The sequence below is a fragment of the Nothobranchius furzeri genome, chromosome 17 (assembly GCF_043380555.1).
Source record: "Nothobranchius furzeri strain GRZ-AD chromosome 17, NfurGRZ-RIMD1, whole genome shotgun sequence".
Lineage (NCBI taxonomy): Eukaryota > Metazoa > Chordata > Actinopteri > Cyprinodontiformes > Nothobranchiidae > Nothobranchius > Nothobranchius furzeri.
The window spans coordinates 45,967,036-45,986,927 of NC_091757.1; the positions used below are offsets into that span (position 1 = coordinate 45,967,036).

The following is a 19,892-nucleotide window of genomic DNA, read 5'->3' on the forward strand; positions in this document are numbered from 1 at the left end:
TTCACACTTCCACATATGACCAGGTGGGGGCGGTGTTGCTAACACAACCTTTACCTCATCCAAGCAAGAACGCTTGTCTGTGATTGGTTAAGATCCGCGTTGCTAAGACATCACAAATAGTTTACTAATATGTCGACTCTATAATGGCTAATGTGGCTAACGCTATCCTTTCTGTGAACATTTCACGTCATGCTCTATCCATCGTGCTACTTATTTACTTGGCTAACTCCCAAGACATTGTTGGTAAGACGCGTTTAATAATTATCTACTAGTAACCCACGAATCTTACTTGAACTAGCTAGCATTTCTTGATGCTAGCAATGGAGCTAACAGTTTCGCGTTATTTTTTTGAAATAACTGTTAATGCATTCCTTTTGATATTTTTGAGAACAAACGCTAACATAAAATAGTTTTGTTTTTCTTTCATTAGTTTTCCAGCCGACATTTCTCGTTGCTTCTGGACCAACCGTCACATCGTATCTGCTGGGGAACACCTCAGGAGTCTCCCTGACGCTGAGGAAGGTTTCTCTGTCCAACACGACAGGTGGAGAGATTAATCAAAACTAAACACATACCTTCTCTGTACTGATCCTCAGCCTTTGTGCTGAATCAAAAAGTCTAGGCTGATTGGTGTTTATGTTTCAAATTTGATCAGATTTGGTGGGGAGTAAATATTTTTTGTCCTCCACAGGGAGTATTGGTTCTCCATCATGTGTAGAAGAGGCAACACGATGGACGCTGGCAACAGAGCAGATTGGAAAGGTAAGAAACTGATCTGAGTCTGATCAAAATGATCAGATAACGCTTCAATCAAGTGCAAGAGCAAATGACATAATCCACTAAGTCTATGCTTTTTGTTTTGCTTTGCACCACAGACTGCATTACGACTAACTTTGAGATTCAATCAAAGTCTACGTTTGTGTACGGAGAATGATACAACTGGTGACTGTTGTTCAAAGCCACTGTGTGTCCTGGAAACCCTTCAGGTGTCTGCCTGTGTTGGCAGCACACCCCAGGCATCACTGCTGATCCAGGCCTCCTTATATGCCCAGTTGTTCCCTACTAATGCTGGATCTGGTAACTCAAATCAAATTGGTTTCACGATATTGCAACGTGATGACTTCTGAGAGTGGGCTATGTCTTTTATTTATGGGTCATGTTTATTTCAGATAACCAGACAGTCATTCCAAACCAAGTGTACCAACCTCTAGGTGTTTGTCCCTGTGATCTGACACACAGAGTGTGTGATGTACGCTGCTGTTGTGACGAGGTAATGCTATCTGTGTTCTTGTAGTTTAAAAACAGATTTTGGCTGAATGTACTTTATGTTTTATTAATCTAAACACAATATGCTTCATCATTACCAGGACTGTTCCAGTGCAGATTTGAAGCTGGTTGCATCTCATTGTCTGCCTGGACCGTTTGGTGGGCAGGTCTCTCCTGCTCCAGAATATCAGTGCTCAGTTCAGTCCTCTGAAAACACCCCAGACTGGTTTCCCTTTTTATGTGTCCATTCTCCACCTGAAAACAGCCCATACCTCGGCCTCTTTTACCAAGGAAACACAGTGTAAGAAAGGACGTGTGTCTTTGATTATACCTGTTATTATTTTCATGTCTTGTTTTCATCATGTATTTTTTTGTCCTTTAAACTTTTTAGCTCATCTATCCCTGGCCCATCCTTCCAAAGGCCCATGTTAAAAGCTCCGGTGCCAGTTTATGTTCAAGGAAGTCCGATTGTCACTCTAAATGGCCAATTCTTCACAATCCCTCAGGTGGGTAAAAATGTTTTTATTACATTGTTTAAATTCAGATACTAACAGCTCAATTTAACAGCTGAGCTCTTGTGCATGTTTTTGTTCCACAGATGCTCTTTGGTCAGTGTCTGAAAATGGCTCCCGTGGCTTTTCTAAAGGATTTCAGTGTTGAGTGTGTATCTCTTCTCCTCTCCTGTCCCACTGGAGCTCCCTTACAAACACAGCTGACAGATCTGAGCACAGAAGTTAAAAATGGCAACGGGGGTGTGTTTCACCTGCTATGGAGGATAGCTGTTGGGAAATGTTTGGATCCAAGTGACATACTATTGTTTTTCCCCAGGAGTTGTGGTGGTGAACGTAACTGATGTCGTGATCCCTGACGTGAGTGTGTTCGTTTCTGAAAGCAGTGTCGTTAACGCCATATGTATGTATGTCTTCAGCACAGATTATTGGCACTGAAACAACCCTTGACAGTTACATTTATGATAAAATATTCTCACATTTATCCAAAGCTGAGAGGCTGGAATGCCCAAATGTGACCGTAGCCCTGGATTACAAATTCTTCTGGACAGGAAATGGCATCACGGGTATCACACTGACACGCACGGTTGGGACTATCACCTCCAATCAGAGCGGTGACTTGTAACTTTGAACACTTCCTGTTATAGTTAGCAAACCTGTGCCACATGGTGTTGACTGACTTCTGTCTTCTAAACAGTGATGCTAACTGCAAGATATTCTGCTGCGTTTCTGAACAGAGAATTCAGGCCTGAGTCCAACTCTGGAAACCCAGGTAGGAGGAAGGAAATAATAATTTTATAAGCCTCAAACAAGTTTATTGAGAATATGAAAGAATCCTATCCCATGTGATCATTCTAACTCATCTAAACAACAGGTTATCAAGTGGGAAAACCTGTTATTGCTGGTGTTGTGGAAAACGGTACAGAAGTAATACAGAGGAGAATAATGAATATTTGGAAATCAGGTAAAATCAGTTGTCATTTAGTTTATTTGTAGATAAAATCTATTTTGATACTCAGACACTTTTCAGTCCTTTCTAAATTAACAACTAACATGTTTTCTCCTGATTTGGCCTTTAGTGCATGATGGACTGTGTTCTACTGCTCAGAAAAAAATGGTTATTTTTGGTGAAAATTCAACTTCCGGTTGCCTGCTTCCTGTCAGCCGACATGATCTGACTCAGTGTAATCTCCTCAGGTCAGTGACTTGCTAGGATTCATCTTCAGTATGTACTGTGAAAGCTGCACTGTCTGTTTTTGTATTTGAGCATCAGATGTAATGTTTTTTGTGCTTTAGAGAGAAGGTCACTAATCTACAGGAAACGCTGATAGCTGCCACTTATGTGGCAAAACGTGGAAACCCAGATTTTACCAGTTTGATGGACTGGGTGAACATAAGCTGTAAGTTGACGGTGCGAAGAAGCATTGATTTTATTTCTTGCTAATATTTGTGACACATTTCCTACTCCGTCTGAAACTAAACGATGTTTTTCACATCATTTAATCTAGACGCGACTCTGAATTCAAGTGCAGCTATGGGGAAAGTCACAAGTGCATGTGATGGTGTTCCATCCCACCAACACATCCAGGTCTGGACTCTTATCACCGGCCAGATAGGTGGCATACCTCAAAGGGAAATCCATGCACTGGAAGTCAAGTGTGTATCACATCATTTCGCAACACAAATTTCACAGTGCAAGTCCAATTAGGACCACAAAGTGGTTTTGAGTTGAGGTATTGTTTCCATTTCTGGTCATTTTCAGTTATAGCCGGACCACTTGGACACTGGAATGTGGAGGAGGTGACATTTCTTCCTGCCAGGACCCAGACACACCTCAGTTGTTCTCCATCACATCTTCAGTTACATTTATTGACATCCCAGTTAACACAGGTCCACCCAAAAGCAGGTGCTGGAACGTTTGGACCACTCTTAGGAAGAACTGTGAAGCCTGAGCTACTAACATAGAGTGTGATTTTATTTTTCTCTGCAGATTTCAGATCAACTTCACAGAATATGACTGTAACAGGAATGATGTGTGTTGGCCCGAGCTTGCTTTTCCCTTCACTAGATATTTCACAGGTAAGAACGTATCCGTGGCATTTAAAATGTTAAGTTGGATGATGTGAATCAATTATTTATGAATCTGGGTGATTAAAAAAAATGATTTATTTTTAGCATTTGTGTTAAATAAATCATTCCCAGAGTGAATTAAGAATAGTAATGATATAATAATGCTTATTTGACCTTTTCTTCCTACAGGTGAGCCTTATTCTCAGTCGCTGGCTAAAGGCATGGTCTTGGTAGGAATGTTTATTGCAGCCTCGATCCTTGGGACTCCATGGAGACAGATCAGACAGGCATGGCACAATGCTGCTCTCTAAAATAATTTAAAAATGGTTGGAAAAGATGTAAAGGATGACATTCAGGCCGATAAAGGGAAAGTAAGATTCAAAAGGATGACTATCAGTGTGAAATGCTATTTTTCTATTAGAGGTGGTAAATTATTTTATAGTTTTGAAGTGGTTTGTAAAGGGTTGACAGTTGTAATATTGCAATTCTTGGAAATAAAAATATTTTTCTACAGGTGGACATACTTTTTGGGAATTTCACCACAATTCATGACACTTTCAAAACCGATGAGATATTATTATTAGGAGTACCATGAGCTGCAGTATTCGATATTATTAGAGGTGTTCAGCTTGTTTGAATTAGCCTTGAATTTGCATTTAAATTTATAATTACTAATTTATTCTCAAATTATAATATTCCCATTAGCAAACGTTGTTGGTCCTTCTTACATACATCTTTAGCCCACACACATATTTCATTTGGAATAACAGAAAATTGGCTAAATGATAATATTGTTTCATGTGCATTCTTTTTTATTTCTCTTAGATATTTGAGAGTAGTTGGAGGGTCCTCATGAATTTTGAAAAATAGGTGTTGATTTGTTGCTCTAAACGTTAATGAAAAATTAAATAGTAAACAATTAAAGCTGAGCATAATAAAAATATAAAATAATAAATGATATAAACGTCTCAAAAGTTTGCTTCTTTGAACATTTTTTATCAAAATTTGCACGTCAGTCTTTTTATTACTCACATTTTACGCCAACGCACTCGTAGTCGCCTGTCTTGTTTTTGTTCTTAATAAAGTTTTTTGTAAGACATATGTGTGCACTGCGCAGACTCCTGACGCGAGTCCCGATTGGTCGGATGGTTCTTGTGGAAGTCGATCGACTTCAAGTAAAGTGACGTGGAGAGTTACCGAGATGGTTAACAAACATCTGAAACTTTATAAACAGTGAAAATACTTGCTCGTTGCTTTAGGTTAAGGCACCCGAGCTTATCTAGTCTCACTAAACTTTGACGAAACATACCGCAATTTACAAAGCAGGAGTACGGCTACCTGGCTAACAAATTAGCCCGCTATCTGGAGTAGCCGCTGTTGCGACGGAAGGTATGTAAATGACGTATTATGCAAGTTAAGCATTGTTTTATCACCTGAGCCAAGCCACGAAAAGACAAGGAAGTACTTGACCGACGGTGTACACCTCACAGAGACCCCACCTGTTAAATTTGCTACCATAGGAACGAGAACATCTGCGAGTCGACAGCCAAGAAGATGGGCTCTCTTCTCCGAGGAGAAGAGATGTGTCTGGCCCAGTTATTTCTGCAGTCTGGTTCCGCATACGACTGCATCAGTGAACTGGGCGAACTGGGACTGGTGGAATTCAGAGACGTAAGTTCCTTAGCTATACTAAACAAGTTATTGCTAACTTATATGATGTAAGGAAAGGAAGAACATTGACTTCAAGTTTCCCCAGCAAAACTTCATAACTTAGAATAAAATCTGGTAATTTCTTGTATTTGTGTAGTATGTGTATGACAATATAGCATTTACCTCCAAAAATCTAATTAAAATGTTAGCTAATATGAGACAGAGGTGCATCACTGCGTAGTTATGACAGATGGTCTGTTTCAAAGAGTATAATTTAAGTGGGTTATCAAACTGCCACAACAATGAGAACATATGAGGATTGTTGACAATTCTGTGTATGACTCATGGTCTTGTTTGCATTTCATTTAAGCTCAATCCCAACGTGAATGCATTCCAGAGAAAACACGTTAGCGAGATCAAAAAATGTGAAGAGATGGAGAGGATCCTGGGTAAGGAGAAACCGCAGTGCACTTATTGTTTTGGTTTTGGGGCCGACAATAAAAATATCCTCAGAAAAAGCCATTAAAGTACAAGCAAGAATACACAAGACCACAGTGGATCTTCTCACAGAAATGCCCAGTGACTCCACAGTCATGAGGATCATCAGGTGGTTGTAAATTTGGTTTAATGAACTGCTGATTTTGGTTAACTAGACCCTGGATTATTGGATTAAGAAGAAGACACACACTGTCAGACTTGCTTAGAAACATTCAGAGACAGTGTTTGTGTCTTGAAAGAGATTGCTTTTGTTTTTATCAGGATACCTTTTGAGAGAAATCAAGAAAGCAAATATTTCTGTGCCAGAAAGAGACATGAATCCTGTAGCACCTTCACCCAAATCTATCCTGACCATAATGGTAAGCAGCCATGGTATTATTGTTAGTAGTAATAAAAGTATTATTGTTAATCTTTTTATTTATTTTTTGTTACATTTGTTGCTCATGCATACACACTTCTTCACAGGAACAATTGCAGAGGCTTGAAGTTGAATTGGGTGAAGTCACCAGAAACAAAGAAAAGCTACAGAAGAATCTGCTGGAGCTGACAGAGTACACACACATGCTTCGCATCACCCGCAACTTTGTCCAAAGATCGGCTGAGGTGTTTAATTTAGCTACAATATTGTCATTGAGAGTTTCTTTTGAATTACATTTTAAGTTTGTTTTCTAAAAGCTGTTATAGTGGTTGTATTGTTGTTGTATAGTATTGTTCTACAGAACAAGCTAGGTTTTGAATGCAAACATGGTCACAGAACACTCAGCCCTCCCCTAAGGTAACTTTCCTGAGACGCTTCTGCCAGAACCATAAACACACATTTCAAGAGGAAACGAGACAATGCTAAACACCAGTCGCTGTTTTCTAGGTCCAAATGTCTTTTGTTTGGTGTTTTACTTTTTGGGACTCTGGTAGTTTGTCCTAAAGTTGAAGTGGTAGGAGCTGGCTGTTTCTCCTTCTCTGATATTACTAAGCAGAGAACGTTTCACACCAGTGGTGTCCTGTTGCTAAATACACCAGTGTAATGAATGGAGGACCCAGGGAAGTGTGGTGGTTTGGCGAAACCGACAGTTGGATGGCCCAATAGTTGCTTTTGGTCTGAAACTCGTACTTGGTGGAAGTTTTAGACAAGAACTCCTTTACTAATGTTTTTTTAAATCTCCAGAGTATATTTATAGCTGTACTATAATGGAGCGTTGTTAAGATGCATGACAAATGTTTTAAGCTAATTTGTTTTCCAGATTTGCCAAAGTAGCTTAAACTTCCCTGTATCTTGTTTTTACGATTAGAGAGAGCCACTCCACGTTCAGTATGAGGAGTTTCCCTTTCTAGAAAAAGACACAAGGATGGACTACAGCAGCATGCAGAGGCTTGGAGCCAAGCTGGGGTAAGCGCTGCACTGATGCCGTTCATATTTAAATATCTGAAAGTTCTTTTTGAATGTATCAATAATAATTTACATGAACTTTTACTTGCCCATCTTGATTTGCGACGGGGCAAACGGCAGAGAACGTCTCGACTAGCAGAAGCTAACAGTTGGCATTAGTAACTACACCACACAGCAGAACTAGGCTTGAGTTATTTGTGGAGATAAGTCAAGTCAAGTCAACTTTATTTATAAAGCACTTAACAACAGCATAAAAGCTGATCAAAGTGCTTAACAAGCCAAAAAGAACAGAAGTTCCCTAAAAATTCTAAAAATAAGATAAAAAGTTAATCTCAAAGTAAAAACATGATAAAAACAAACATATCAAACTGACATAAAAGCTACTAAAAACAGATGCATTCTCAAACTGAATTAAAAGCAACTGAGAACAGATGAGTCTTTAAAAGTGATTTAAAACCCAACAGTGACAAAACCATCCTAATCTGAATTGAATTGAAGATAAAAAAAATCAATGTTGCAAAACAAACTGATTCAGTGGTAGAGTCGTGTTGCTGTTATCCAAAATGTGATGTCCGAATATCAGGAACTAGACTTCAAATCCCGCTGCAAAAATTAACAATCACTGATGAACAAGAGTCTGCTTCTAGACCTGCAGAAAGAAAAAAACAAACAAAAAAAAAGAAGAGGACACAATAATACAACTAGAGCAAGCTATCACTGCATCAATCTGATGAGGAAATATAAAACCAACATTGTTTTACTGAACAATCACACAATAATAAATGAGTGCATTTAGTGCCAACCACAGCCTTAACACATGTGTTTAAAATGCCCAAGTCCATACTTATGAGAGCACCATGTGAGCACCTGTGTGTGCACCATCGACATATATACTGGACAATTCATTTTCACAGGCTCCAATAACACGTTTTTGTGTCAAAATGGGAGGTGGCCACCACCGCCATTTTGAACGTGTCACAGGTTCCGTCAAGCCCAGACAATTCCACAAAAGGGAAGAGAGGTGGAGCTGAGGGTGGGGCTGTAAGGCTGGGATCAACTGACGACACCCGGTCAAACTAGCTACAAGCTAACCTGAAGCTAACCCAAAGCTAACACGGAGGTGGGAGCTAAGCTAACGGAGGTAGCAACCTAGCTACAACCGGAGTTAACTGTGCACAACACCAGAGCTTCTGAGTCAGAGATACACCGGGCTGACCGCTGGGTAAAACCGGGTGGAACACAGAGGTCTCCCGAAAGCTGCTGAAAGCCGGCAGCCGCGCAGCAGTCAGAAGCCGCGATCAGACAGAGATGCGCCGAGCTGCGGGGAGGGGAGAACCGGGTTGGAAAACATCGGTCTCCCGAGAGCTCCACAAGCCAATAGTGGGAACCCAGCTCCACCATCATGTTATATTTCAACCCATTTTCTAAAGTGCAGCAATATGTTAAATGCACTGGGTTTTACCCTATTACATTTAAATTTCATGGTTAAACAGTACATGTTAAAATCTAAGCTCAGCTCGGCAGTGACCTAAAATACATAAATATAATTTTACTTACTGAAAAAAATGAAGTGGAGACTCCTTGGACGCTCGATTAGTGCAATTAATGCCACAGCAAGTCATTTTGTCCAACAACTGCACAAAAAATATCCAAAAAAGAATACAGAACCAGACCGAGGCTCTACTGAGGCCTTTCCACGGAGCTAGCTCTGTGGTCACGTGGGTCTGATGCTCATTAATGATACAGAATTTTAGACTTTTAATACACTTAAACAGAAGAGTGAGAGAAAAAAATTCACCCCCCTCAGAGTTGTCATGAGTGTAAACTAGATAATTTAAACCAAAAACATGTTTTGTACCAGGCTGTAAACATGTTTATTTCTGCTGTGAAATTGGTATTTTTAACATGGGAGTCAATGAGGATTTGCTCGCTTCTGACACCAGCCCCCAGCGGATGAGGGTGGAACTGCAATTTTGGTACTTCTGGGTTGGGCTTAATTTTTGAGCCGCATTGTGGGTGCTTGGTGTGTACACGCGCTTGTATATGCAAGGTTTCTCTGTAGGAGCGTCCAATAGAGAGTGTGAGGGGCCACAGATCCCCCCCCCCCCCCCCAAAAGATGTGTAGGAGATGGAGGGAGCTCCAAGTCCCAGAGATCCAGGAGCTGCCCCAGAGCGCAGGGACCCCAGGGAGACTGTAACCAGAAAAGCCCCAGCCCCCTCTCGAGAGGCGCAGAGCATTGCCCCGGGGGGGGGGGGGGGGGGGGGGGGGTGTCACAACCTGCAGCCGGCAGAGTCACGGGAGATATCATGGCATTCATTCCTACTAGACCCGCATGACAATACATTAAAATATGAGTGAACCTTTTTAAATATCAATCAGAATTTTTATTTAAAGTTAATGAAGTGAGCAAATATTAATAATTTCCTTATATTTTACTGATGTATTAACTAATTGCTCTTTATGTTAATAATAAAAAAAATCAACGTTTCCTTCTAGCCTTAAGAAAGTTTTATAGAGGCGACAATGTAGTCTGTTCTATTTGAATCACATGTAACCTGCTGGCAAACATCTTCCTTTATTCTCCTCCAGGTTCATTTCTGGGCTGATTCAACGGGCAAAGATCGAGGCGTTTGAGCGAATGCTTTGGAGAGTCTGCAAAGGTTACACCATCCTTAGCTATGCAGAGGTTGAGGAGTACCTAGAAGATCCTGACACGGTACATTTCTCAAAGCTCTGACATTTGCATTCAAACTGAATAAAATTTACCCTCGTGTCACATTTGCACCGCAGTCCAGCACGGTTGTAGGATAAAAGACGGATTAACGATGGCAAAAGATTTGAAATTGGTGCAGAAAATGCTGACGAGAGCAGGAACTGCTGCATAATTCCTCATTTGTCTTAGTTCCCTCACAGTAAAGTAAAATGTAAACATCAGCATGTAAGAGGTTTGTCTGGTTCTTCCCGCTTCCTGATGCTGCGGGTTGTTCTTTGTAGAGTAAAAGCCTAAATCTGCCCAATTTTCAAAGCTGATTTTAAATGTGATGTATTAAAAAACAGCCTTCTGATCCATCAGAAAGGTTAAAAGTATATTTTAATGAAGTATTTTTTATTTACTGAATCCTCTTTAATCACATAGCAAATCTTACATTAGGAGTCTCTGTCCTCCTGTGAGACGTGATATTAAGACTCTTTTAAATAAATAATTTAAGATGTAATTTGGTATTATAAAGTTTATTGGTCTCTTCTGCTAAGTTGGAAAAAAAATTGGACTCCGCAAAACGAGCTAAAACCCAAACGGTCATTTTTATTTTCCTGACTGAAGATATTCTAAAAAAACAGCGGGACACACTGGAAGCGCTGCATTAGTGATTGTGTTCAAATTTAAAATTTTAAAATAGCTTAACCTGCAACACATCACTAATGGATTTGAATCATGCTTTTATCACAAGAAAATGGGCAGAGTTAGTTTTTACTGAGAAATGTGGCAAAAGTGAGATTTTCTTCCTCCCAAAGGAACCTGCTTCTGCGGCCTCGACGTTTTTTTCTTTAGTCGTTCCTTTTCTCTTCTTCAGCTTCAAAAAGCTTCAGTTTCCCTAAAAAGCTTGATTTTAAAAACGTTTTGTATCTTTCAAACTTGGTGTTATTTTCCTCTGCAGGGTGAGCCTACCAAGAGCGTGGTGTTTCTCATCTCTTACTGGGGAGACCAGATTGGCCAGAAAGTGAAGAAGATCTGTGACTGGTAAGTATTTAAAGGCCATTCTCTATAGTACTTGTTTGTATTACCATAGTTAAAGTAAAGTACTCTCGTTTCCATTTTAGCTACCATTGCCACTTGTACCCATATCCCAGCAGCAACAACGAGAGGAACGACGTTGTGGAAGGACTAAGAACTCGCATTCAGGATCTGTACACGGTAGGTTTTTAGATACGCTGACAGAGAAGAAGTTTTCTCTTTTTCATCTAAGAAATTACCTAAAAATGATCCACCTGTGTTACTTTCTGTGTAAACTGTCCAGTAATGTTACGGTTAGATTTCAGTTTTTGATCTCTTCTATTGTTTTGTTTATTTTCTGAAAGCTGAGCCCATTTGCTCTTGTGGCGGTTTGGAGAAACGGGTTATTTTACACTCTGAGTCATGTGGCAGCTATTTAACACGGTGACGGAAACAGGTCGTTCAGCTCCTGTGTCATCAGGAGTCCTCGACTCAATGTTTCTCAGGTCTTTCTCCTTTCCCTCTCTTTGACCTTTTCTCAGGTCTACTTTGTAGATGTAATCTCCGAACCATGCAAATGCAGAGGAACTGAGCCTATTCAGCCTGCTAAGTTAATGTTTGCTTTCTGTGATGCTGAAATCTCAGGAATAAATAACTCCGTCTCTGTGTCCAGGTGCTTCACCGGACAGAAGACTATCTGAGGCAGGTCCTGATAAGAGCTTCAGAGTCGGTCTACACCTGGATGGTCCAAGTCAAGAAAATGAAGGCCATCTATTACATTCTGAACCTGTGCAGTTTTGATGTGACTAATAAGTGCCTGATCGCCGAAGTGTGGTGTCCCGTTAATGACATTCCGGAACTCCGCAGAGCCCTGGAAGACGGATCGGTAACAAAACCTTCAAATCGGTGCTTTTTTGTGTTTTTATGTCATGTTGATCTAAAGTTTTCTTTTTAATTCTTCAGAGAAAAAGTGGAGCGACAGTTCCCTCTTTCGTCAATCGCATCCCCACCACGGACACTCCCCCCACTCTGATAAGGACCAACAAATTTACCTCTGGCTTCCAGAACATTGTGGATGCCTACGGGGTGTGCTCTTACAGGGAGATAAACCCTGGTGAGTTTTAAAGACTCTGATATTTTTATGAAACATGCGTGTTTGTCTCACTGGATAAAGCTCTGAGTAAACAGTGGTGGGTCAAACTGTAATAAAAGTCAGCATATGTTAAAGTGGATATATTCTGCAAAACTCACCCTTTGCGTACTTTAGTGCTGTCATGTGCCTCTATAAACAATCCATCTATCTGTTTTCGGCTGCTTATCCGGGGTCGGGTCGCGGGGGCAGCAGCCTAAGCAGGGAAGCCCAGACTTCCCTTTCCCCAGCCACTTGGACCAGCTCCTCCAGGCAATCCTAAGGCGTTCCCTGGCCAGCCGTTAGACACAGTCTCTCCAGCGTGTCCTGGGTCTTCCTTTAGGCCTCCTGCCAGTTGGATGTGCCTGGAAAACCTCACCAGGAGGCATCCTAACTAGATGCCCGAGCCACCTCAATTGGGTCCTCTCGATGTGGAGGAGCAGCGGGTCTACTCAGAGCCCCTCCCGGATGACCGAGCTTCTCACCCTATCTCTAAGGGAGAGCCCAGCCACCCTGCGGCGAAAACCGCTTGTATCCACGATCTCGTTCTTTCGGTCACTACCCAAAGCTCATGACCATGGGTGAGGGTAGGAAGATAGATCGACCGGTAAATGGAGAGCTTTGCCCTCTGGCTCGGCTCTCTCTTCACCATGGCAAATCGGTACAACGCCTGCATCACTGCAGATGCAGCACCAATCCGCTTATCTGAGCCTCAGCTATAAACAATCCAAATGTTAAAAATGCATCCATCCGTTTTCTGTCAATGTTTGGTTTTAGGAATAATGTTCCTATAACAAGCTGTTTCAAAAAGTCCCTATTTGTGATGTCACAAACAGGGAAATTAGAATAGAACCACCTTTCATGTGCAAGAAAGCTGCTGCTGCTGGAGGAGCAGCGGCTCTACCCTGCGCCCTTCCTCGTTATCGGAGCTTCTCAGCTTATAGCAGCCTGAGTGGGGGATGGGTGGACGTGGCCAGCCCCAGCTTGTTTTCTTAACTCCTTCAATACCATTGAGGACTAAGGTCATCATTTTAAGTCCAACCGTTTACTGCCAATGACGACTAAAGTCATCATTTGCATTTTTTTACTGTGTGGGCATCGGAACGAGCCCCCGCACCGTGAGAACAAACATCTCAGCTCTAAAGCCGATCTTCATCCGCATACGTCACACGTCACGTGATCAGGAAGCAGACAACGGATTATGAAAGAACGGATAAAGCTTGAAACGCGCGGATTCTTCCTGATGTAAGAGGTGAGTCTCCGCTTTGTTTTGGTTGTTTCGACGTCGACATCATCCTAGCGCGCAACGTTCTGTGACTCTTAAAAAACCCAGTGAAAACCGTGAGAAACGCTGACAGCGAATGGCTTAATAAATCGACAGAGCCCTGAAACGACTCATTCTGCCGAGAATAAACCTTCTGAAATTGATTCGAGAGTGATTTAGTGTAAAGAACTTGATAAACATGTTTGGTATCGACCATAAAACTATTTTAACTTAAGAAGTCATAATATGTCCCCTTTAAGTCTAAAAAAAAGGGTGGGACATCCTAGTGTCACTTAACAAAATTGAACATCAGCTTAGAGTTGAGAAGCACAAAAATCCTTCAATTAATAAAACTTTCATAAGGTTTTTTTTTCCTTGCAGGCTTCACCTAAAAACTTTGTAGCATACCAGTTTTCAAAAATGATGTCTTGTTTCTTTCTTGTCGTTTTCAGCTCCATTTACACTCATTACCTTTCCATTCCTATTCGCTGTGATGTTCGGAGACCTCGGTCACGGAGTCCTTATGACTCTGTTTGCGGCCCTCATGGTTTTGCATGAAAACAACCGCAAACTTAAAAACACCAGGAACGAGGTGAGTGGATGACGCTCATTTATTCAGTTTTCCCAGCAGTGTGTTGGTTCTGTAAAGCGTTGCTGTGTTTGCTTTGGTGCAGATCTGGAACACGTTCTTTGAGGGCCGTTACATCATTCTGATGATGGGCCTGTTCTCCATTTATACTGGTCTGATATACAACGACTGTTTCTCAAAATCTTTAAACATTTTTGGTTCTGGGTGGAGTGTGAAGGCCATGTTTGATGCAAATGTTTGGAAGTGAGTATCAAACGACACGGTGGCCATTTTAGACAGCAGCACATCACCTGTTTGGGATGTTTATATTTCTTTTAATAATCAGATTGTTTTATTATAGGGACAGCGATGTCACAGCGAATACTTATCTCACTCTAGATCCAAACACTTCACGAGTGTTTCACGGACCGTACCCTCTAGGGATTGATCCAGTGAGTAGAATTGTAAAAGGCATTTTTAATTGTTGATATTTGTTGTTTCTTGTTAATTGTGTGATTGTAAATACCTTTATGACAATCAGGGACGCCAGGTAAGTAGTTAAAATTGTACATGGATCTTGTTTTAAAGTAATCTTGAGTACTTATCCATATTTAATAATTGTCTTGTTTTTATATTATGCCAAATAATTCAATATTGAAGTGAAGACTTGTAGATGCATTCATTCATCACACTTTTCTACTTTTATCTTGTTCCTAAAGACAAATGTTTAGCAAAAATGAAGAATGCATTTTAGCTGATTTATAATTTTTTAAAATTACATAAGTGATTAAGATGACTTTCTGTTTACAATCCACGATAATTTAAGAATAAGCTCGGATTTGTCCTTTTATAAATTCAGTGCTACAAACAGCAAGGCATCGATCAGGATAGACAAGAAACACTCGGCACAAAAACATATTTAAAGAGCAAAAGACACATAATGCAAGGTAAACAAAATTAAAACCATGAAAACAAATGTGTAAAATCTTTGTCTCTAATGGAGACATCAGAATAAAGGTACATTTGTAGAATTGAGATTAGAATTTATTACACATTGTAAATTTTTTCCATATGGTTTGGTGGTTTTTGGTGACTTGTACCATTTTGTTTGTTTTAATGTAGGTTTTGTGTTACATTTAGTAAACAAGTAAAAATTACTTGTATAAAGGGGTAGGGACATATAAGTTTCCACTTCAGCCTACTCCTTTTCAGACAGAGAAGAAGAAAAAAAGGGATGAGGATATGTATTTTTTTCTGTTTGTGGTATTTTTAAAAAAAATGTATGTTTTCTTTGTTTGAAATAAACTAAACTAAAAAAAAAAACAGGAAATGACCAGCCTGGTTTTATTTGGCCAGTATTTTACAAATGGTCATTATCGCGGCGTACTTGAGGAGGCGTTTGTACACATACAGAAACCGGTCATACTGATGCAGTAAACGGCAACAAGTCTTTACTAAAATAAGATCTGTTGCTTAATTTTTGTTGACGCTTACAAAGAATTTTTCACTTCATATAAAAATCAAAAGATGACAGAAAAGACGATGTTGGTTTTTCTGTTGACAATACCGACGCCCGCTTGTAGGAGACTTGGTCAGCCCAAGGCCTGTATGGACCGCCAATTTTCATGGCCGTTTTCCAGACATTTTCCAGCGTATTTTCCTGCTAAAATGTCACTAATACCGTCAGGAGATGCACAACATTTCTGAAGCTTTTCAACTCTGAATTTAAGTCAGACATCTAAATAAAGTTTATTTAGTTTAGTTGATTGTGCAGATGTTATTGGTGAATGTAAAACTACATTTAAATGAAATTCTGCAACAGCACCCAGCTGCCCGAAGATTTGCCTGACTTTAAATCAACTTTAGTAAGAACAGCCGATGTATAAAAGAACAGAAAATATCGACCCGGTATACCGGCTCAATATACCGGTCTACCCCTCGTTCTGTTTGCACATAACAAATGTAGTTAAGGTAAAAGTTCAAATGAAATGAATGGATTTAAGTCCTATTTTCTCATGTTTCTCATAAAGATTTGGAACTTGGCGTCCAACCGCCTTACGTTTCTGAACTCCTTTAAAATGAAGATGTCTGTGATTTTGGGCATCATTCACATGACCTTTGGGGTCATCCTCAGCTCGTACAATCACATGTGAGTATCATCATTATCGATGATGTTTTCGTCTGTGAATGTGGCCCTAACACAAATGTCTCTAAACCAAAGATACTTCAGGAAGAAGTACAACCTCTACTTGGTGTTTCTGCCTCAACTCCTCTTCCTGATGTGCCTGTTTGGCTACTTGGTGTTCATGATTGTCTACAAGTGGCTCGTCTTCTCTGTAACGGACTCCAGCTTCGCTCCCAGCATTCTCATTCACTTCATAAACATGTTCCTCATGCAGAGGGACGCGGGGGACGCGAGGGGCGCGCCGCGGCCGCTCTACCCAGGGCAGGTAAAACGCTCCAGGGGTTTGATCTCTATGGATCTACGTTATTGTGGTTTAAGGCTGTAAATTAGAATTGTTCAGCTCTGAATGATGTTGTTCTGCATTTCCAGACTGGCCTACAGGTATTTCTGGTGGTCATTGCTGTTCTTTCAGTGCCTGTTTTACTTCTGGGGAAGCCCGTCTACCTCAACTGGTTTAAAAATGGAAGCCGCCGCCATGTAGGAATGTACAGGGTGAGGATCAGAAACCAACAGCTGGTTTCCCCTTCATCATTTCTACCTTTAACTTATTTTGTGCGTGGCTCCTCAGGGATATGAACGTGTGCGGCGAAACAGTGACGAAGACCTCATCCTGCTGAGGAATCATGATGAAGAGGAGGGCAGCAGTCACAGTGATTTCTCCAGTAGCGGAGAGAACGTCTCAGAGGAGGTCAGGCCAAGAAAAAGCAGATCTTTACATTTTTTTTTCTTGGATTTAACTTTTCTGATATGTTGTTTTAATAGTTTAACTTTGCAGATGAGCTCCTCCATCAGGCCATCCACACTATAGAGTTCTGCCTGGGCTGCATCTCAAACACAGCCTCCTACCTGAGGCTTTGGGCCTTGAGCCTGGCACACGCACGTGAGTTTGATGGTTTCATTTCTCTTTGTCTTCGATTTTCTGCCTTTTGGTTTTGTATGTAGCAGATAATAAACATGTAATCGTAACTTATTTTCCTCTTTCACTCACAGAGCTGTCGGAGGTGTTGTGGGCCATGGTGATGAGAGTGGGACTACGAATGGACACCCGTCTTGGGGTTTTATTCCTGGTTCCGGTGTTTGGCGTGTTTGCCGTTCTGACCGTGTCCATCCTCCTGATTATGGAGGGTCTTTCTGCATTCCTTCATGCACTGCGGCTGCATTGGTGAGCACTTGTGTGACTTTTAACACGTGGGACGAACCAGGCCTTTATACCTAGCCTGGCAAGCCATACTAAATAAATGTATTAATGTATTATTTATTTATTATTTCATTCTTTGCAAAGCAAGAATTTGGTCTAGTTCACTAGGCTACTTTCCACCAGTTGCGTGACCCCAATTTCACACTAGAAGCTTAAAGGTCACAGTTTGTTAATGCCATCCGCCATTAAACCCAAAAGAAGGAAATCACATTTAATAACATGATGTTGTTCCTCTCCACTGCCAGGATTAAAGCCATAAAAACACTGTTCCACTTCTGGAACGATGCTGGGAGTAAATAAGCCATTAGGTCACATGAATTGACGTAATCTACATATACATGATTTTGCATAACTTTAATAGTCTTTTATTTTGAAAATTACTGGGGGTTTTACACTGAAACTGTGTGTGTGATTTCCTGCTTAGCCCTATGTCACCTGCAGAAACTGTCGTGTCTCGGGAGCGGCACATGGCAAAAATGGATCCCGCTCTTATCTTTAGCAGCGTGGCGTGGTGAGCCGCTTCTCGGACGCGCCTGAAAATTGCCGTTTGAAACATCCCCATAGACTATAATGGATTCTATTTGAAGCAGCGTTGCTCTGCGCCGCTGATGCTTGCAGTGTGAAATAGGAGTGAGTGTTGCGTAACGTCAGTGAAGCATAATGTGCAGCAATTAGCCACCGTTTTCTTTGATGGGTGTGTTTCCGCTGGCTGTGATGTGACGCCTTCTTGCCGTGTCCCAGAAGCGTAGTGATGTGTTGTTCCTCCAAATACTTTGAGTCTATCTTTAATGGTTTACACTTCCAGAACACATCAAGAGCAGATACCGGTGAAACTCTCATAGCTGAGGTAAATGGAACAGAACATTCACCGCAAAACTTTATGTGAAATGCCAAAATCACGTGTGGTTTTGGAAATCTGTCGTGACTTATTTTGTGACCTCGTGGGACGTTTTTGCTGCTGATTGGCGTCTGACTTGTTAAAAAAAGTTAAGCATGTGTGTTTTTTATTTTATTGTCTTATCAGCTGTTTGCTTTCTTTATAGGGTGGAGTTTCAAAATAAATTCTACGGTGGGACCGGAGTGAAGTTTTGCCCCTTTGCCTTCTCTCTGCTGCCATCCAGCTTGGAGCACGACGGTTTACTGTGAAGAGACTAATAACGCAGCTGGTAAATGAAGGACACAAAAACCAGCAGGATTCTGTGCTTACGAGGACTCTGGGAATTTTAATATTTATTTTATTTTAACAATTTATGTGAAGAAGTAAGCGTTGGGAGTTAGAGAAGCCTCCACCCGAAGCACCGTCCCCTCCCACAGATCCTGAGTGTTTTTCATTGTGGAACAAAGAATATTTTTTTACTGGGAGCCTTCGGACATTTTGAAACGTTGTGGGACGATTATAGTACTACTGGCAGAAGTTAATGTAAACTTGTGAATGCAGCAAATGTAAAGTATAATTTTCAATGACTAATGCAAAAGTTGGGCTTTTGTGTTGCTAGAAAAACCTTTGGCCTTATTTTTTAGTCGCTTGTGTTTCCTAACAAGTAAATTCTACGTAACCTCTTTACGAATCTCTATTTTTAAATTGTTGTCTTTTTTTCCTTAACATTCATTTCATCATTTTCCTTTGTTTTGTTTGAAATGATGCTGTGAGTTTGACTTTAAGGAGCTTCTCTGTCAGGTTTAGCGTCCAATCATCGGGCACCTTGCAGCAAGTGATTCTCAACCGTTTTTGTGGACAACCGCACTGGTTGACAAACTTTACCAATCAACTCTTCAAAAGGACTTGAAACAAAATAAAACGAGCAGATGAAGTTAATAATCCGGGTTGAAGACATTGGCTCCACAGCCGGCACCGATCTGAGTCAGACTTCTCGCTCCACCAGGTTTTTGTAGCAGGGCCTCACTGAGCTCACCTGAGTCATCGCGTCACACGAGGCGGCAGAAAGTGGTGAATCTGATTCCTGTCCTCTGAGAGTTACGAGGGTGTAATTAACAACTTTAGTAAAAGATTTGTGAAAGATAGGATCATGTTCTACCTCAACTCTGGTGGCAGTTTTACAGAATCATATGATGCTCTGGTTTCTATGATTGTACTATCACAGAAATATTTTTAAATTTTCTACTAAATGAATAGAATGATGCCAATTGAATGTGTTTTTAGTATTCGTACACTCAGTGTTGCCTTAGCTCCTCCCACTTTACCTGTGCAGTATCTGTATTTGTGAACGAAAAAACAATTTACCTGCTGATTCAGCTTTGTTGGGCTGAATCTGGTCAACACAAATGGGTGGGTTATATTGCATCTTAAATTTGTTAGTTTGAATTTTGGCTTTTGAAAGAGAAGGAAACGATGTCATCTCATTTGTAAAGCCGGTTGTAGTTTTCTACGGGCACCACGGTGGCTCAAATAAAGATACTGGTGCATAATTTATTTTACAACTGGCTAGTTTTAGGATCT

At 40.8% G+C, this 19,892-nt stretch overlaps 2 protein-coding genes across 3 annotated transcripts; both read left to right on the forward strand.

Moving 5' to 3' along the window:
• Positions 1–75: 75 nt before the first annotated feature.
• Positions 76–4,358, forward strand: tctn2 (tectonic family member 2). Its single transcript, XM_015973033.3, has 18 exons — positions 76–243; positions 431–544; positions 692–762; positions 876–1,077; positions 1,170–1,270; positions 1,368–1,567; positions 1,658–1,772; positions 1,865–2,018; positions 2,095–2,178; positions 2,267–2,389; positions 2,473–2,547; positions 2,650–2,739; positions 2,855–2,972; positions 3,072–3,175; positions 3,284–3,431; positions 3,538–3,681; positions 3,766–3,854; positions 4,035–4,358. Exons 1-18 carry the CDS (start codon positions 144–146, stop codon positions 4,154–4,156), a joined length of 2,154 nt encoding a protein of 717 aa, XP_015828519.3. The 5' UTR covers positions 76–143; the 3' UTR covers positions 4,157–4,358.
• Positions 4,359–5,014: 656 nt separating this feature from the next.
• atp6v0a2b (ATPase H+ transporting V0 subunit a2b) lies at positions 5,015–18,789 on the forward strand. 2 transcript variants are annotated; one of them, XM_070546486.1, is made up of 21 exons: positions 5,015–5,234; positions 5,366–5,516; positions 5,866–5,944; positions 6,255–6,352; positions 6,459–6,596; positions 7,280–7,377; positions 9,968–10,094; positions 11,035–11,117; positions 11,198–11,291; positions 11,764–11,976; positions 12,054–12,204; positions 13,936–14,075; positions 14,158–14,315; positions 14,398–14,503; positions 16,082–16,200; positions 16,273–16,501; positions 16,606–16,728; positions 16,805–16,924; positions 16,999–17,116; positions 17,227–17,398; positions 18,478–18,789. In XM_070546486.1, the coding sequence occupies exons 2-21, from the start codon at positions 5,400–5,402 to the stop codon at positions 18,578–18,580; spliced, it is 2,586 nt and encodes an 861-aa protein (XP_070402587.1). In that variant the 5' UTR covers positions 5,015–5,234; positions 5,366–5,399; the 3' UTR covers positions 18,581–18,789. The 2 variants fall into 2 exon arrangements, with proteins under 2 accessions (XP_070402587.1, XP_015828516.3); XM_015973030.3 differs by having other exon boundaries at positions 14,413–14,503.
• Positions 18,790–19,892: the final 1,103 nt, after the last annotated feature.